This window comes from Lampetra fluviatilis, chromosome 21 (assembly GCF_964198595.1).
Source record: "Lampetra fluviatilis chromosome 21, kcLamFluv1.1, whole genome shotgun sequence".
In the NCBI taxonomy this organism is placed as follows: Eukaryota; Metazoa; Chordata; class Hyperoartia; order Petromyzontiformes; family Petromyzontidae; genus Lampetra; species Lampetra fluviatilis.
In genome coordinates this window covers 2,081,890-2,099,085 of record NC_136295.1, presented here as the reverse complement: position 1 = coordinate 2,099,085, position 17,196 = coordinate 2,081,890, and the positions used below count along the sequence as shown (strand labels likewise).

The 17,196-nt window shown below is 47.0% G+C and overlaps 2 protein-coding genes across 2 annotated transcripts in view; one reads left to right on the top strand and one right to left on the bottom strand.

Annotated features, from left to right (window-relative positions):
* Nucleotides 1-7,360, top strand: part of NEB (nebulin) — a 210,937-nt gene extending 203,577 nt beyond the window's left edge. Inside the window, exons 140-144 of the mRNA XM_078865795.1 lie at nt 24-210; nt 935-1,027; nt 2,479-2,628; nt 5,670-5,779; nt 6,652-7,360. Coding sequence (XP_078721921.1) covers nt 24-210; nt 935-1,027; nt 2,479-2,628; nt 5,670-5,779; nt 6,652-6,825 — 714 coding nt within the window. The 3' untranslated portion in view covers nt 6,826-7,360. The remainder of the gene's footprint in view (nt 1-23; nt 211-934; nt 1,028-2,478; nt 2,629-5,669; nt 5,780-6,651) is intronic.
* A 7,208-nt stretch (nt 7,361-14,568) lies between these two features.
* The window catches only part of LOC144938037 (plexin domain-containing protein 2-like), a 72,406-nt gene continuing 69,778 nt past the window's right edge, over nt 14,569-17,196 (bottom strand). Inside the window, 1 exon segment of the mRNA XM_078865727.1 lies at nt 14,569-15,155. Coding sequence (XP_078721853.1) covers nt 15,003-15,155 — 153 coding nt within the window. The 3' untranslated portion in view covers nt 14,569-15,002.

The window sequence follows — 17,196 nt, the reverse complement described above, 5'->3', positions numbered from 1 at the left end:
TTGCCCGCTGTCACGCCGCGCAGGTCAAGTACCACGAGGACTTTGAGCGCATCAAGGCCAAGGGCTTCACGGCCGTGGTGGACGACCCCATCATGGAGCGCGTCAAGCGCAACACGCGTGATGTGAGCGACATCAGCTACCGCGGCATCCAGCGGCGCACCGTGGAGATCGAGCAGCGGCGCCTTGAGGCCGAGCAGGAGACCACTGCCGGTTCGTGTGTGTGCGCGTGCGTGTGGGGAGTGGTAGTGTAGCGCTCCGAGCCTGGCGACCCGGGTTCGATTCCCACTCACGGCCAACACCAGTGACGAATATCTGAACCGGTCCTGGGCCGTCCCCTCGGTCGACTCGGCCTAAAATGAGTACCTGATGTGATTTGTGAGCATCGCCACTACAGATATAAAGGTGGCCGGGCGTGGTGTTAGCCACCCACCCCCTCGTGTGCCGTGCCGGCCTTGAGTGTTGTGTGCTAACAGCACTTGCCCCAACAGTCTGTTTAAAGGCTATACAGGGGGTCTTTGTGTCCATCACCACGGTTGTGTACAATAAAAGTATGGTATAAAGCACCCTTAAACAACCGTTCTCCTCAGGGCGCTATGTCTGAAAAGGCGGATATAATTTAACGTCAACCAAACAAAGGAAGAAGTGAGAAAGACGTTTGAAAAACTAAAGAGAGAGAAAGCCACTTTAAACAGATGTGTTTTTAGTCTATATTTGTAGTGCCTTGGAAGTCCTGACCTCAAAGGGCAAGGAGTTCCCGAGTTTAGGTGCCGCAATTAATGTGCATACTTGCAGGAGACCGTAAACAAAAAAGCCACAGTATTAAAATTATTTAGACGCGGCCAATGACGTCTTGAGTCGCGCCTTGGCCGCGTTGCCACGCTTCACCTGCGCCCCGTGGTCTCTCCGCCTCCGACGTTTGCCTCCGTGCCCTCAGACTTGCGTGTGTGGCGGACCAACCCTGGATCCATTTTTGACTACGACCCTGCGGAGGACAACATCCAGTCCAAGAGCCTGTATCTGATGAATGGTGAGCTACTCCTTCTCTTTGCCCATCGCCGTTCACTACCCACACCACCCCTCCCTCCTCCTCTGCTCCCAAACCCACAGCTGCCCGTCTCTGCGCGCACGCCCCACGTACGTCGCGTACACACGCTTTGTACGCACTCTGTAACGCTTGAATGGTCACCGCCATTCCATTTCTCTGAGTTTGTTGCATATGCCCATGTGTGGCCCAACTGTGCAACCACAGTGGCTCGAAATCGGTTATGACAAGCACATTTGAGACGTCACAAATAATACTTTTAAAGGCACTGTGGTTCTGGATGTGCCCATATTCTTTTGCATTTATGGCTTTCCAAAGCTTTTCAAACGACTTTAACATGAATAAGAACTATGGTCAGTCTGTGTTATGATCAGAACGCACTTATGAGACACATTGTAGCTTGTTATTGTTTCACACCTATAAAATTATATGGCATGCACACCACAGTATAAACCATTATAAATGCTCGGTTAGTTTATTTGCATGGTATTGCTACCTTTATTAGGTTTGTTCAACTAATGTGTCTATCCTGACCATTGTCCACGTATTTACTTATAGTAATAAGACGATTTATTTATCACATGAAGCCCTACTGAATCTCAAATGCCTTAGGGATGAATCTGTTTGGAATGATCGGCCAATTCCCTTTGCACGTGCCACAAAGCTGGCGCGCCTGAATAACACTCACGCTCTGCATAGATAGCTCAGCAACCTACTTGTTGTATTGCCTGCAGACACCTCTCTGGTCTTTCCCTTCATCAGAATTATAATCTTTATTGTGGAGAAATCTGATGAGCTATGATGCTCTTTTTCACAGATGTCCAGCAGGGGCAGGTCAGAAAGTTACCACAACAAACAATACAAAAAAACACAATAGTATAGGAAAGGTAAGAAAATCACTAAAATAAAATGTTTTACCTTAAACGAAACTTTTTTTATTTCATCAGCTAAAGCTCAGTGGCGTCATCTTATCAGGTGCAGTCATTCATGTTCAGAACACTTACAGCTGGTATTGTACCGGCTTGAGTCAGGAAATGGTCTGTGGAAGGTGATGTGATGGAACTACTTTACAAAGTGACTTCAATTGGGCTCTTGACTACATTGGGGCGTCACACCTTTCAAATTCCCTACAGAGAGTCCTTGTCCTATGGCAATCAAACTGAAAATGATTTGTGCGTTCATCGGTGATTGAGCCGAGATCATCAACAATGACGACAGTTGGAAATCTGTTTTTTCTTTCACGGCCGGGTGGCCGAAACACGATTTTTTTTTAATCCCAGGATCTCAGCACCGCCGCGTCAGAACCCTTGAAGCCCATGGCCCAGCTTACCGGGCAACAACCAGAATCATTGACACGAATTCTCACATGCAGCGCTCCTTGTTGTTTGTCTGCCAATGACTATTAATTCCCCGCCCCCCCCCCTTCTCCGCAACAGTGCAAGCGCAGCGCCGGAGCCGCGAGCATTCTCGCTCCGCTAGCGCCCTGAGCATCAGCACAGGCGACGAGCGCTCTGAGGGCTCCGAGCTGGAACGCAACTACTCCTACTACAGCAACAACGCCTTCTACGCCAGCGCCAGCACCAGCGGTACCGGCCCCGCTGCACACGCACGCGGCCCGCGGGCTGCCCCCTTTCCCCACCGGTACCTGCGGGCAGAGCCGTCGGCGCCAGAAGCCCTCGCGGCACGCGTGGGTTTCCCCTGGATATTTGCCGAGCCGAGCCGGAACCGTACCGCATACCGAAAACCACCTCTTGAGACGTTTCATCGAAAACGAAACGATACAAACTAAACTATGTTTTATTTTACCAGTTAAGGCCCACTGAGCTGCGTAGCTCTTTTTCAGAAGTGAACTGGCCACAAATGATAGCTCAGCAAAGTGGCTTATCACGTGGAAATTTAAAGCAGCCATATACTCGAAATACATGTTTTTAAATGTGGAGGGTAAACCCAGAGGACCAGGAGAAAAGTCCATGTCACCACAGGGAGAGAGACACCGAAAACTCCAAATATTCAGGCGTCCTGTATGCCAGGTGAGGTAGTTAACATCTTGCCACCGTCGCGCCCACAGTGGCGAGATTTGAATCTGGATTGGGGCCAAGCAGGGCCAGGATTATTCATATTTATCATTGAGTGCGATGTCAGTCTGTACATGGGGAGAAAACAGCATCATCTATTATTTTGCTTGTTTGCCCAGGAAAGCCTCGGCAAACAAGCATACATCCCGCACCTCCGATTCACACAGTTGGCTTCGTACTGTGAAAAATAAGTTCAACACGCATACAGTATTACAATTCAGTAATTTGCTGATCATTTCTCAAATGTTGCCCTTCGACACGCGTCCCGACTCGTTCATTCCACGTGACGTCAGTTGCACGGCTCGGCTTCTTCGCGTGAGAAACCAACGTGGCGCCTCCTGTGCTTTGTCGTGCTGGGTAGGCTCGGGGGTTCCCGGGATTTGTGTGAATCCCACCCACACTGCACCTCTGATGAGCATGGTTGGCTACGTACGGTTCGAAAGAAGTTCAGCTAATACATACATACGTACATACCGCACACTGAAGACTCGAAGAATTCATAACCTTGCCACCCATACATGACCCTGCATCACCATCATTACCATTCGACCCCTGTAGCATTCACGTATTTAGTAGTGCAGTAAAAAATCTCACTCATCTTCAGCAACATCTTTAACACGTCCGTTTATTTCTAAAGCACGATGTTCCTAAAAATACGTCAGCGAGTAGAAATGTTTGTCAGTAACAATTGATATAATATATATGGTCGCACTGCTTACTCACAAAGTGCTTGCCACAAATATACTACAATACCTCGTCAAGGAGCATAAACCATCAAGCGAACTCTGGTCATCCTCGCAGCGGCTTTTGGCTGGCCATCAAATAATGACGATCACCGCATCGCGCGCTTTCAGATGCGCTTCTGCGACCGTCTGGAACGCTCTTCCTTCCGAAATTAGGAAGCCATTGGGAGCTAGCACTTTAAAATAATTTAGTTTTAAAACTAATTTCATTGAACTACTTATTGTGTTTAGTTTGTTGTCCTGCCCCCGCACCTCCGATTAGCACGGTTGGCTACGTAAGTTGCAAAAGAAGTTCAACATACTGTACATATCTTCTGTAACAGTGAACATTTTATATGTATGTTGAATTCCCCTGTAATGCAATATTTAAATTCTGCATGATCATAATTCCAGCTGCAGCCCCACTCCCCCCCATTACACACTTACCATTTACCCTTGCCTGGACCAAAATTACACAGATACACCAGAGTCTTTCATCTCTAAAAGTAAAGAAAGCTTGACTATCAGGAGAGGACAGGGTCTGGAAAATGATAAATACCAACAAGCTATCTTGTCAAGTGATGTATAAGCCAGCGAGGTTTCACTGCCGGTGCAATGCGTGGTTCGGAATCAGAAGTTTGTGGGTTCAAATCCTCTCTGGGATCACATCTGCCCATAATTCCTATGGGGTCGATGAGAAAAGTGCCACAATTATGTGGTAAGTCAACAGCACTGGACGGCTCTTGCTCCAGGACTGGTGGAGGTGACCAGACGTTGTTGCCTTCTTCGTCACCAATGCCAGGTTCTGTGGGAGTTTGAATGGAGTGGTTTCCATAATGGCAGCAAGGAAGTGAGGGGATTAGAACGTTTACTCATCCCCTCACCATTTGGAATCATTCAGAACAACGCTTTGCTGCCACCCCAGGGACGCGTCTCGAAGGAGAGACAAGTAGAGAGAGAGAGTGATTCATCATGGATTCGCTATATTGGACATGGCATGCATGACCAATTGAGTTCAGATTATTATGATTATTTAGGGCTGCTCTGCTTGGCCGATTCAAAGGTTTAACTTTGATCACGTGCTCAGCTGCTGACCCATCTAAAACACTGTGGGGCCCTCTGTGGATAGGGGAAAGTGGGCCATGATGCTGGGGCCCTCTGTACGGGTACCGTGTTGCACATGTGTTAAGATGGCACCGCCAGTTACACAAATTCTCATACATTGCACTTGGCCTGTGCATATTTACTCCGCATTCCACCTGAAAAAAGTTTGCATGTCTCTATCCCCGTAGTCACGTGGATTTTTCTCCAGGTCCTCTGGTTTTCTCTCTCCACATTTAGAATTAACACGCATTTAGAGTATTTGGCTGCGATACATTTCTATGGGATAAGCCACTTAGTTGAGGTATCATTTGTGATAGCCAGGTTGCTTCTGAAAAACAGCTATATATAGATCAGTGAGCCTTACCTGGTCAAAATAAAAACAATTATTATAGTTTCATTAAAATTGCTGGATGAAGGCCATGCCAGTCGTAATTTTGGGGCAGTGCACGTGGCAGGCGGTTAGTTTTTAAGCTCTTTGGGTTTTTTTCTTCTTGGTTCTTTCGGTAAAGTCACGTAGAAGGGAAGTAATAAAATAATAAAAATAAAACATAATAAAATAATTCTCACGACGTTTCGGCCACAAACGTCGTGAGAATTATTTTATTATGTTTTATTTGTATTATTTTATTACTTCCCTTCTACGTGACTTTACCGAAAGAACCAAGAAGATGAATCACTGCAGTCACGAAAGCTTTAAATCGAAATCTTTGGGTTTTGTTTCTGCAGCTTGCTACCAGCAGGTGAAGACAGTGGTAATTCCACAGCAAAGGTCGTCTTCCGTGGTCACCCAGCAGACCACCGTCTCCTCCATCCCGTCCCACCCGTCCACCACCGGCGTAAGTTGCCCCCAAACTCGCGATGTTGCGAAGTCCGCAAATGTTCCGCTCCGTTCGTAATGAAGTGTAAGGGGAGCGCATTGGCGGCGGCGTTTAAACACAAGCGTGAGTAATGCACGTCACCACTATCCTCATCATTATCGCTACTGCCTCATAACGGAATCGTATCGACCTCGTGGCCGACTAAGCAGTGCTAAGCGGGACTCTGAATACATATCACCGCTTTATGAAAAGTATAAATCTCGTGTACAGTAGTCGGTTATTTCCCGAGCGCAAAGACAGCCAAGCTCATGTACACTGGTAAGGTTTTTGATTTGATGTTCTGATTGAAGGTACGTGTGACAAGGAAATGTTACTTTGCATGGCCATTGTCCTTAAATTGAGCTCCAGTTATTAAGATGTATTAAATGCATTCATTGATTACATTGATTTTGTAATATTCCCGCTGTGCACTGTGGATGTAAATGATGATGTTGTATATGTAGTAATTTATCTTCAGTCACAAACATGCCCGATGATTATTTGAGTTAAATGGTATCCGAAATTACAAAAGTAAAGGCACATGTTTTCCCATATAATGCACGATGTAAGAGCATGTGCAATACGACAGCGTATAAGCAGTTACAGTAGGAAATATTATGAGCTGGTTTTGTAGAATCTTACTTGGAATTTGAAATAATTTCAGGAAAAATAAAAAATGTAATCCTTCCCATACAGAATGTAATCGTTGCCATACGATGCACGTACAGTGCAAAATTTCCCTGCAAGGCAAAATCAGTAATTGTGAAACATGTGCTGGAACACGCACGCACGCACACACGCACGCATTTACACACACACACGCGCACACACACACACGTGTGCACCTCCAGCGCTCCTACCGAGCCCTCTACGACTACACGGGCGCCGACGACGATGAGGTGACCTTCAAGGATGGCGACGTCATCATCAACGTGCAGCCCATCGACGAGGGCTGGATGTACGGCACCGTGCAGCGCTCTGGCAAGACCGGCATGCTGCCTGCCAACTACGTGGAGGCCATCTGATCGGTGCCACCTTCCCGCCCCCCACGCTGCACAGCTCGAAGTTTAACCCACATCGCCACCACCGTGACCTCCGCCCCCTGATCTGGCATCGGGACGCCCGCCTCCTCCTCCGTTGGTTTCTTCCCCATCCACCTCACGACATGCGAACCGCGACGCTCTCGATCCAGTCTCTTTTGTTCAGACTAAAGTTAAATTGGGTGGTGCGTTACTGAAGCACCGCGGAGCAGCCATTGCATTGCTCATGAACGTGCATAACTGACATGTGGGAGGTTGGTTGCGGAATCTGTGGGATAAACATCGAGCGACATTGTGCGTACAAGCTGTGCAGCGGAGGCGTTGACAACTGGAAGCAGTGGTACATGTTTACACCGGTACAATTTTTGGTCTTTATTGATTCTAGAATAAGCTATTTGGGGGTCATGTTAAGGATTCTATTCCAAACCCAGAATCTAATCAGAGAAGGCACTCAGAAATGAGCACCAGAGAGTATCACATGTGTAAGCACGACTTCCAAAATCAGCTTAAAATTTAAAGCGCTCCCTAACAAAATAAAGATCGGTTCCAGGTGGCCTCGAACAGAAACACTAAGGTTTACTTTAGACTGCCATGAAAGAGTATTACATGCCTTACATACACAATACGCTTTTTGCCAAAAGTGCCTATGCAATACCTGAGCAATGATACACTTCGCAAGAAACCTTAATTAAAAGGCGTTGTTTTAGTTCAACATTAAAACGATGATGTCAAAGCAACCGTGGCTATGAAAGTAACATGTCTCAACCCAATGTATCGAGCCATTTCAATACAATGCCATTCCATCTTACCATCCTGTTTCTAAAAATGCATCACCGCAACACTACATTTGATTCTGGTTACTCTGTGGAACATTTAACATTTATACTTGCTACACGTGCAGAAAAATGGGGAGACGTATTTTTTCAGATTCACTGCTGACGTGGTTGAGCACAAGAAACACAGCACACACCCTGCCCGTTTGACGCCATCAATAGCCACGTGTTGTCCATTCGAATGCTGTGGAAATATGGAGTTCTGTAAGGCTAAAGTGTGAACACATAGTTGCACATTGCTGCCACATATAATAAAGCTAAAACATGAAGCTTATGCTGGTCGTCATCTGTACTATTTGCGTACGTTTCCACGCGCAATTAAGTGGAGCATTGTTTTTTGTCCATTTATTTTAGTATTCAACGCTGATATTATATAGTGTACGTGTGACTGAATCTTGGGACCCTGGAAATAAAGAATTGAATTTTTATGACAAGCGGTGAGTTATCAGGCAGAGGTGAAGCGGGAGATATGCTATAGCCGCCCTCATTATATTGGGGACCCGCAATAGTTTTGTTTGATAAACGTACAAAGGTGCACTGATCACATCCAGGACCTGGTTGGCTCGGCCTGTCCAGTGGCAGGTACCCAGTGGCGTCGTAACGCCATGAGCTCGGGGGGGGGGGGGGGGGGGGTGCGGCAATCGGGTCAGGTGGGGCCTCGGTATTTGACTTGTTCTCGCACAGTCTCACCTAGGTGCTTCAAAAAATGTTAACACTTTTTAATTGAATAAGAACGGATAATACACTTTAACATGATAACAAATGTATGTTAATAGCTTCAAAAAGTCAGTCTCCACTTGTTCGCCATCATTGTCAACAGATGTATGGAATCTTCTCCAGGTGGTCTCCACAGCCCGGAGGCATTTCTTGTGGTATTGTTGCAAATGCTCAGAAGTGTTCACCTTTTTTTGAAGCGCCCTGTATATCGCGGCTCCCCTTGCCTAATCACATCGTCGTGACGCTCACGGCCTCCAACACGGAACGCAGTAGGGGTGCTCCAACGTTGCAAAATAAGTGTTTTGTTCTTTTACACCGTTGTTGAAAACATCTCATGGTGGTTGTCAAGGGGGCCCCAACTCGGCCACCAGTGGGGGGAAGCCAAGGTGCCCTCTGCCTGCCCCCACGCTTGTTACGCTACAGGTTGCAATGAAGGGGTCTTTATGTTTTGCGTGCGGGTTGGGAAATGCTCATCGCGGGTGACCGACAATAAACCTGTAGCAGGGGTGTAGGTCACCTATTCCGCTACATCCATGCACACGGCCTTCCCAGCGCTCACCCCTGGACCACGAGATACAAACTATCTCGGCCTCGCCATGCGCTGCGTTGCACCGCTAGTCGAGTAGATAACCATGTGTTCAATAAACCCTCGGAGCCAGGATGACCGTCCAACTCCGATCGTCATTTATTGATTGTAACAGGTAAAACTGGTGAGAAAACACAGATACAGCATCTGTTATAATTCAGAAACACCCACACAATGAACACCACAGCATCAGAACATTGTCTCAGATAACAATAGATCCTGGAAGGACCAGGCCCCCACATTACCCCTGAACAACTAGACAAAGGCACAAGCTGGTGCGTTGCATACAGGCACATAGTGTATTCATCCCACTGCACCCCAAATGTACAGCATTACACTTAACACTAAACTGTGGATGAGATACTTCGTCATCACTCTCAGGATCGCAACATAGGCACAAGTCTGACCCGACCTACTAAATCACAAGTAACATCCACAATAAGGAAAGTCACAGGCTTCGTTACTAACTAGGCCTCGTATTTACTACAACAACTTAACGGCACCATAAAGGGATTTACATTGCTATAACGGTCATTCCAACATTACAACAGCATTTCCAATATTATAGGAATATAAACAACTTACAGATAATGCTTCTTAAGCTCCCACAATGGACAAGTGCGGCTGTGGTCTCACTGAGATGCGATGCGTGCCGCCATCTTGACTTATCTGTGTAATGGCTGACGCCCGCGTGGTACAGTGGAAATCTAACATCGTCACTTCCTGGTCACGTGACCAACATTAGCATCAAAAAACAGGAACTTCCTGTGAACGTACGCTCCCCATCTGCCGTGAGGCAAGACAGAGACCAAGCTCGGCTGCAAAAGACATCTCTTTAATATTAGCCCTTTCCCATTCTGATGACGTACACGTACGTCATCAGATCTGATGATGTACGGTATCGGAAGTAAAAGGCCATGTGGGAGTGCGTGTGCGGAAATGTTTGGCGCCAACTATCGTAGATTGCGGTCGTATCGCTACGGTTCTCTGCGGTGATAGCAACATCTTTAAAAACGGCAGCGCCAAGCCTCTTTGGATAAAATTGACGCCAAACCGCTCGAGATTCAGCAGTGAACGAGGGATACAAACCCTGCAACTTGCAGGTGTTTTAGAACAGGAAACGGCTAAACACAAAAACCTCCACAACTACATTTTTCGAGTATCAGTGGGGAAATTCCTAATCCCTGATTGGCCTGGTGCATTCAGGGCAATAATAAAATAAAATACAAATATATTCCACACGAGCTGTGGGCCTTACCTGGTAAAGTAAATAGTTTTGGGTTAGCACGGCCGATCCAGAAAAAGGCCCTCGGTGCACAATGGCCGTGACCTCCACGCCAGGGACGAGGTCACGGATGCTTGGAAGCAGGGGGCGGAGGAACTCCGCCAAGGCGAGTCACGTTGCCACCGGCGCATTGGAGTCAGCATTGAGCTGAGCCAGACACCAGGGGTCACGTGTGCCAAAGCTGGCGATCACTGTCAAAAGTTGAGTCGAGCTGTCGTCCGCGCACACGACTAAGAGCCACGGGCAGCATGCAGTGGCTAACAATGCGTGCCAACCTGATATCCCAGCCTCGGGTCTACCATTAAGCCAAAAATGAAACCAAACCGATAGGCCGCTTTGTATTTATATTCCTGGCATTGCCTGCTCCCTGTCACACTTCACCACTGTTCAGGGGCGGTTTCTTCATTAGGGCGATTGGGCGACGCACCACCAATGACCTTCAACCACAGAGTCACGCTAGCCGTCACTGTGCCTCTGGATATAGTCCAATCAGCGTCATGCTACGTTCTGTGGAGTACCGCCTCTTTTTGGGCGATTTCCCTCCAGCTGAGAATCGCCCCGAGTGGTCCCATAGACTTACATTCAAAGATGTTTTTTTTCGAACGGGGGCGCTGCAATGCATTCTCTATGGCTTCCGGGAGGGCTCGCCCTAACGTGCTTACGTCATCATACGTGCTTACGTCATCATACGTAAGCACGTTTCATCCAACAATATAATTTGTCGCCACCTAGTGGAATCTTTAATAAAAGAAACTTGAGTGGTTTGTTTTAATAGTGAGTATAGAAACAAACAAGATGTATTGTAAGAGTCACTTTATTTTTCATTAATATTAAAGAAGTGAAGTTGCCTTTACATGCTTAAGCTGTTAATTTATCCATTGCATGGGTGGACCTTATCCTTATCAATCATCCAGACATTTGCCCCCCCTGAGAGATTTTGCAGGAGCCGCCACTGCCACTGTTGCAAGATAAGCAGAGTTGGACCGATACATATCATTCGAGCACTGCACACTGTTACTCAGCTTCGTTTTCACACTGGGACTCTGGATCGTTGTCACAGGATATGTCGAGATGGACTTGAAATCCTTGGGCTCACTTGTTTCCCTGTGTCTCTGCGTATCCCTGTGTGCACAAACCACTGCAGTAATGAAGTGGTTCGCGCACTGCGCTACAAACTCTGCGACCAGAATTCGATTCCCGCTTACGGCCAACAATGATGATTAGCCAAACCGGTCCTGGACCTCCCCTAGGTCGACTCGCCCTCAAATGAGTACCTGATGCGGTGTGTAAACATTGCCACTAGGGAGACAAAGGCGGCCGAGCGTGGTATTGGGAACCCACCATGCGAACCTTCATAGGTGCTCGTTAACAGCTCTTACCCAAAGAGTCTGTGTGGCTCCCTGGGTCTCTAGGTGTCCCTCTGTGCATTTTCGTGTCGACCCATGTCTCCCAGTATCTGACCCTTTCCGTCTTACTCTCCATGCCTGTCTCTGAGTTTCTCGGTCTCACGTGGTCTCGGCCTCGCTGTCCCCGTGTCTCTATCGCAGTGTCCCAGGCCTTTGTGTCAATAGCCTTGAAACAACACAGCAAGAACAACAAACTAGACGCTGCGTCACTGAACAATTTTATACAACAGAGCGCTCAAAAAGATCCCCCCCAGTGCCACACCTCAATAGGAGATATTAGACATTTAAATTGCACACATCCTAGGCTCCCCAAGGGCACACTCAGCAGAAAACTGGCATGGAGTGGTGCAGGATCGTGAGAGTAGCACAGAGGGATGAAACACCTTCCTTCTCCCATGTGGGTTTCTGCCACACCTCGTGTCTCGATCGTTCTCCCTCACACCTCCGTAGCCGGACTCTCGGAAGCATGGGGAACCCCCAGGGGGGTAACGCGGCCACCACAGGACCATCGTTCTTTTTCAATGTACCATACGCGACACTGCGAGAATACGAATTCACGATTTCATACAAAAAAGAATGATGTTATTGCAAACACATTTTGCGGTTCGGTGTTAGGTTGAGGGTCAGGTGAAATTAAACCAGGTCGGATCGGGTCAGGTTACAGGTAAGATAGCGGTGTTAATGTGGGTTAGGGTCGGGTCAAGTAGTCACGGATCCGGGTCAAAAGGTTAAACTCCCGCAGGACGAAACCACACTCTTGGGCCAGCACATCTCCCATCTGCACTGACACCCGTTCAAACAAAGGCTGTGCAGAGAAGAATGCACGCGTACTCCGATAATTTAATTCGATTGTATTTGCGCTTCTTGTGTCGTCTTTAATTTGTCGTGGGTTCAAATTGTTACATTGATTACATATATAAAACATCTGGGCAGTGTGGAAGAGTAGGCCAAATCACACCTCTGAAAGGGTCCTCTAGCGCACCATAAAGTGGAGGCAGCAGCAGCAGCGTGAGAAAGTTATTTGCAGGCACCTCCCACGCCGAACCATCAACGATGGAGTTCATCGCAGCAGACATTTCATTCTCTAGAATTTCATTACAGCGATAGACTCCGCTGCTCGCGACGCAGTTATCTATAGTAGAGGTTTTCGTTCGCTTGGTCTGTGTGTGTAGTGTTGGGCATCTTTCGCGCCGTGCATAGCCAACCGAGAAATGGGATTTGGTCCTCATAAATAATGAATGTACAGCCTTCTGGGATGATGTTGACAAGAATGACGCTACTGTTAAAAAAACTTGTCGTCCGTCTTGACCACCTGCATATGAAATGGTAGTTGTTGCTCTGCATCTACATCAGCCATACAAAATAAGATCTTATTCTCCATCAGCTGCCAAAAACCATGTCTGCAGCAGCCTCTTGCTGCTCCAACACATGGCAGCGTGGCACCACAGGCTCGCCAGCGCGGACATGATGGAGCTTGCCCTCCCAGAGGACTGACCAGGCGGATGTGCTCTTAGGACGGCTTTGGTGGGAACGGTGGCGAGATTTTAATTACACTCGCCTGGTATACAAAAGATCGTGGGTTCGATCCCAACCCCGATGCCTGCTGCATATTCGGAGTTTGCGTGTCTCTCGCTCCCCGTGGTCGCGTGGATTTTTCTCCGGGTCCCTCGGTTTCCCCCCACTACATTTAGAAACAACGTGCGTTCAGAGTATTTGGCTGCTATACATTTCCACATCTGCCACCTTGCGTTGAGCTCTCACTTGAGACAGCCAGGTCTTACTTGATCATTTTAACTAACCCACGTGTGGACGCGCCACTGCCGAGCCTCGACGCATAGGCGGTGGTGTAAACATCGGCCACCGTGGAGCGAGATGGAATTCATTTCCAATTGCGTGGAATCCACGCAGCAAACCATTTTCATGCGTTAGGTTTTTTTGTTATTGTTACAAGATATAGGCACCTGCAAGTACACGACAGAAATTAAGCCCGAATATCTAAATCGCTTAAAATGACTCATCTCAGAGGATCTCGAAAGCTAAGCACGTCCGATTAGCGTGGTTGGCTACATACGGTGCGACAAAAGTTCTACATCCATAAGCAGGGGCAAAAGCGTGCATCGTTTGGCTGAGCGACTCGCGTGCACGTCCTGTTGTCGTTAGGCTTCTGCGAGACTCCGCCGTGGGCAGCAGAGGGCAAGGCACCAAATGCGTTGTTGCCATCGAGCGCCATAGCACCCCGGTTTGTGTCGGGCCGATGGCGTTCTCGAAAGGTTCGACGGCACGACACAAATCGAAGCGATTTGCAGGGTAGGTGGTGGAGGCTGAGCTGATGGATAACGAGAAAAGACTGACGATGCCGTCAGCGACGCGAGCGTGGGTTTGAGGCGACGCAAAATCGGGTCGCGGCGTTCAGTGGAGACGTGATATTTGCGAAACGACATGAATGGGGGAAGACACAAATCGGAGTATTACTGCACATTGTTATCCAGTACTCTACTTCCTATGCTCCCGTATCTGGCCGAATTAATCCCCACGACCCACAAAGCAGGCCTAGACCCTCATCCGCAGTGTATTGACACAAGGGCCATACACGAAGCGCAATCAAATGTGCCATTAGAAAAAAAGGCACGTGCATGGTTAGTAATTGTAACATTAGAATACATTAACGTTAAATGAATGTTTAATTAGGATTAGTTTTACGGACGTGAGGAAATGTTCAGTCTGTCGACATTGAGCGCGATGTATTTGGCACTCGCTGTGGAAAAAGGCAGAAATTCCAGGCTTGGCTTCAACACGTGGACAAAAACTTGACAAGGATCTCTCCAAACAAACTTGCATCGCACCACGTGTCCCAGACAGCTCAAAATAAACACACGGATTCCTTGGGTTTTTTCTTGAGCATTCAATGCATTTTTTTAATTCATGATTTTAGCTTTGTTTAGTACAAAATCCAAAAAGTGATATATTACAATATTTTGTTATTTATACAATAGAAAAACCTCGAGCACTGGTATACGTGTAAACATTAATTCCACGATGACAATTTATATTTTCCTCAAGCACTCCAGGCAACAACTTTATCTCAGACTGCATTCTCAACTTCTCCTGTGCTCAGAGCCTTAAGGCCAGCAACAACCTGCGTGACAAACGTGCAGAAAATCCCGAAAAACTACGGGGGGGGGGGGGGGGGCGAGGGCATCCCTTTACATCACAAGCTTATTGCAGAAAAATCACCCTGCCCCTGGTGAAAAGGCAATGCACGTAGAATTTGTCAAGGACATAACCATGCCTCCTGTCAGGCCATCGCAACCAGCAGAAAGACCGTGGGCGCTTATTCACACATTACTGGGCATCATTTCATAAGTCTGATTGGATTTTTCGGTGTCGGTGAGAACCTCCTTGTCGTGTCCGATGGTCTCCACGGCGGCGCAGTTCAGCTGCTCCGATACGCGCCGAGAAAACACGGTGGGCCACATTTTGGGGCGGAACTAGAACAACAACAACAACAACGAGTTGTTACAACCGTCATCTGTTAAATTATAAACGAAAACAAATTTGTTTCATATATAGCATCGAAAAAAAGCATGCATCTATAAAAGGCTGCACGGTCTTGATGGACTGCCATCGGGCATCAGTCCATGGGTCAAATGCCCATTGGGCCGGTCCATTCCAAGGGCCGGTCTGTGTGGAGAAATTGCAAATGTGAGAGTAAATACAAATATTTATTTCACATTTAAAAAAAATATTTATTACCTCCAAGCATTGCTTATTTAAGCTCTCATCATTAAGTCCCCACATTCGGCAGCCCCAAAGATTCTTCCCGACCGGCCCATTTGTTTTGTTTGGACAAGCGCAAATGAGCCAATGAGAACGCACGGCAATTTGGGCCCACTGTTTAGTCCCAGTCCGTCACAGACTGACACGTTTTTATAAGCAAAGAACAAATGGGTCATGGACCGAGTTATGTTGGGCATTTTTGCAGTGTACAAAAGAAAATGTTAAAATAATGATTACAGGGTTTTATTACTGTCAAAAGAAAAGGGTGCTCTACATGTATACAATACAAGAAGCAGAAAATCTATATAAATTACGGCAGCATATTTTCTAGCCAAGAAAGTGTACAAACTGCAGAAGCAATTTATAATAAACATTTTCAAAATATATTTAAACAGTGAAGAGCACACAGAAAGGGGGAATTGTTTTTTTGCACTTCACTTTTTTTAAGCTTTGAAATGGCTTTGGAAAATTCCCATTCAGAACTTGTCAGTCGCTTTATTTGCACCCACCATCTTCAATCCACAGGAACCAAAACACTATTGACTTGCCCCTCAATTTGAAATAAAATCTCAGGGACGAAGATATTCCCGACTGGTTTTGTGAACCTAAACTAGGGAACTCGCTAGGCCAAGGGCGTGCTGGACCTCCGAGCTCATCGCTGTTTGTGAAGTACCGTCTCTGCAGGACATTTCTCAACCTCAGCTTCTGATTTGGTAGAATAAAAAGTAAGCATTCTTCAGTCTTTGTCAGTCCACTGCTGGATTCATTCCCTCCCCATGCTACGTTGGTCATGGGGGTTGTTTGCCCCATTTCACCACGCTCGGCAGTACGAGTCTGTGAAAAGGAAGGGCCCCAGGATTGATTTGGAAAATCACTTTTTAGTAGTGGCCGGGAATCAAACTCTGGTCGCTAGGTTCATAGTGCAGCAGCACAATAACCACGATGCAAATCCGTGCAGGCTGTGGATGCCTCTGGTTTTTGTTTCAGGTTAAATCCGAATGCCCGCAAACACCACACCAGTGGCGAGCGATGTTGGATACAGTCCTGACAACGCCCCCCAATTCACAAACCCGCCCCGACTAGCGTAGTGGAAGCATGGCAAAACCCTCCAAAATCGACACAGAATGGGGGAGGCGGCCTTAATCCAGCAGCGGATAGAAAAAATGACTGTACAGTAATCCCTCGCCACTTCGCGGTTCAAGTTTCGCGGCCTCAATGCATCGCGGATTTTTCAAACTGATTTAAAGGCCTCATTATACCTGTGCAGTAACACCATCATCATCATCATTCATCATCACATTCATCGAACTGCACAGGTCTGTCATCGTCGTCATTGTCGTCATCGTCGTCGTCATTACTGGAGTCAAGTCTCAAGATACTACTGTCATTGGTGAGTGTAGAACACCATAATACGTATCCGTATGAGAGAGAGTGAATGTATAAAATTAAGGTTTTATAATTAAATAGATTTAAGTAAAATATATATATATAAAGTATAAATATACATATTTTAAACATTCTGGTACCCACACACACACGGAAATTCCTAGGGGGCCAATCCTACTTCGCGGATTTTCACCGATCGCGAGGGGTTCCGGTCCCCATTAACCGCGATAAACGAGGGATCACTGTATATGATTTTTAGAATGTATTTATCATGAGCAAACACACTTCTCGTCTCCAATAGGGTTTTGTTTTTCCTCACAATGCTTTTGGGTTATAGAGTAAAACGTCCACTGCTCCATGAGGTAG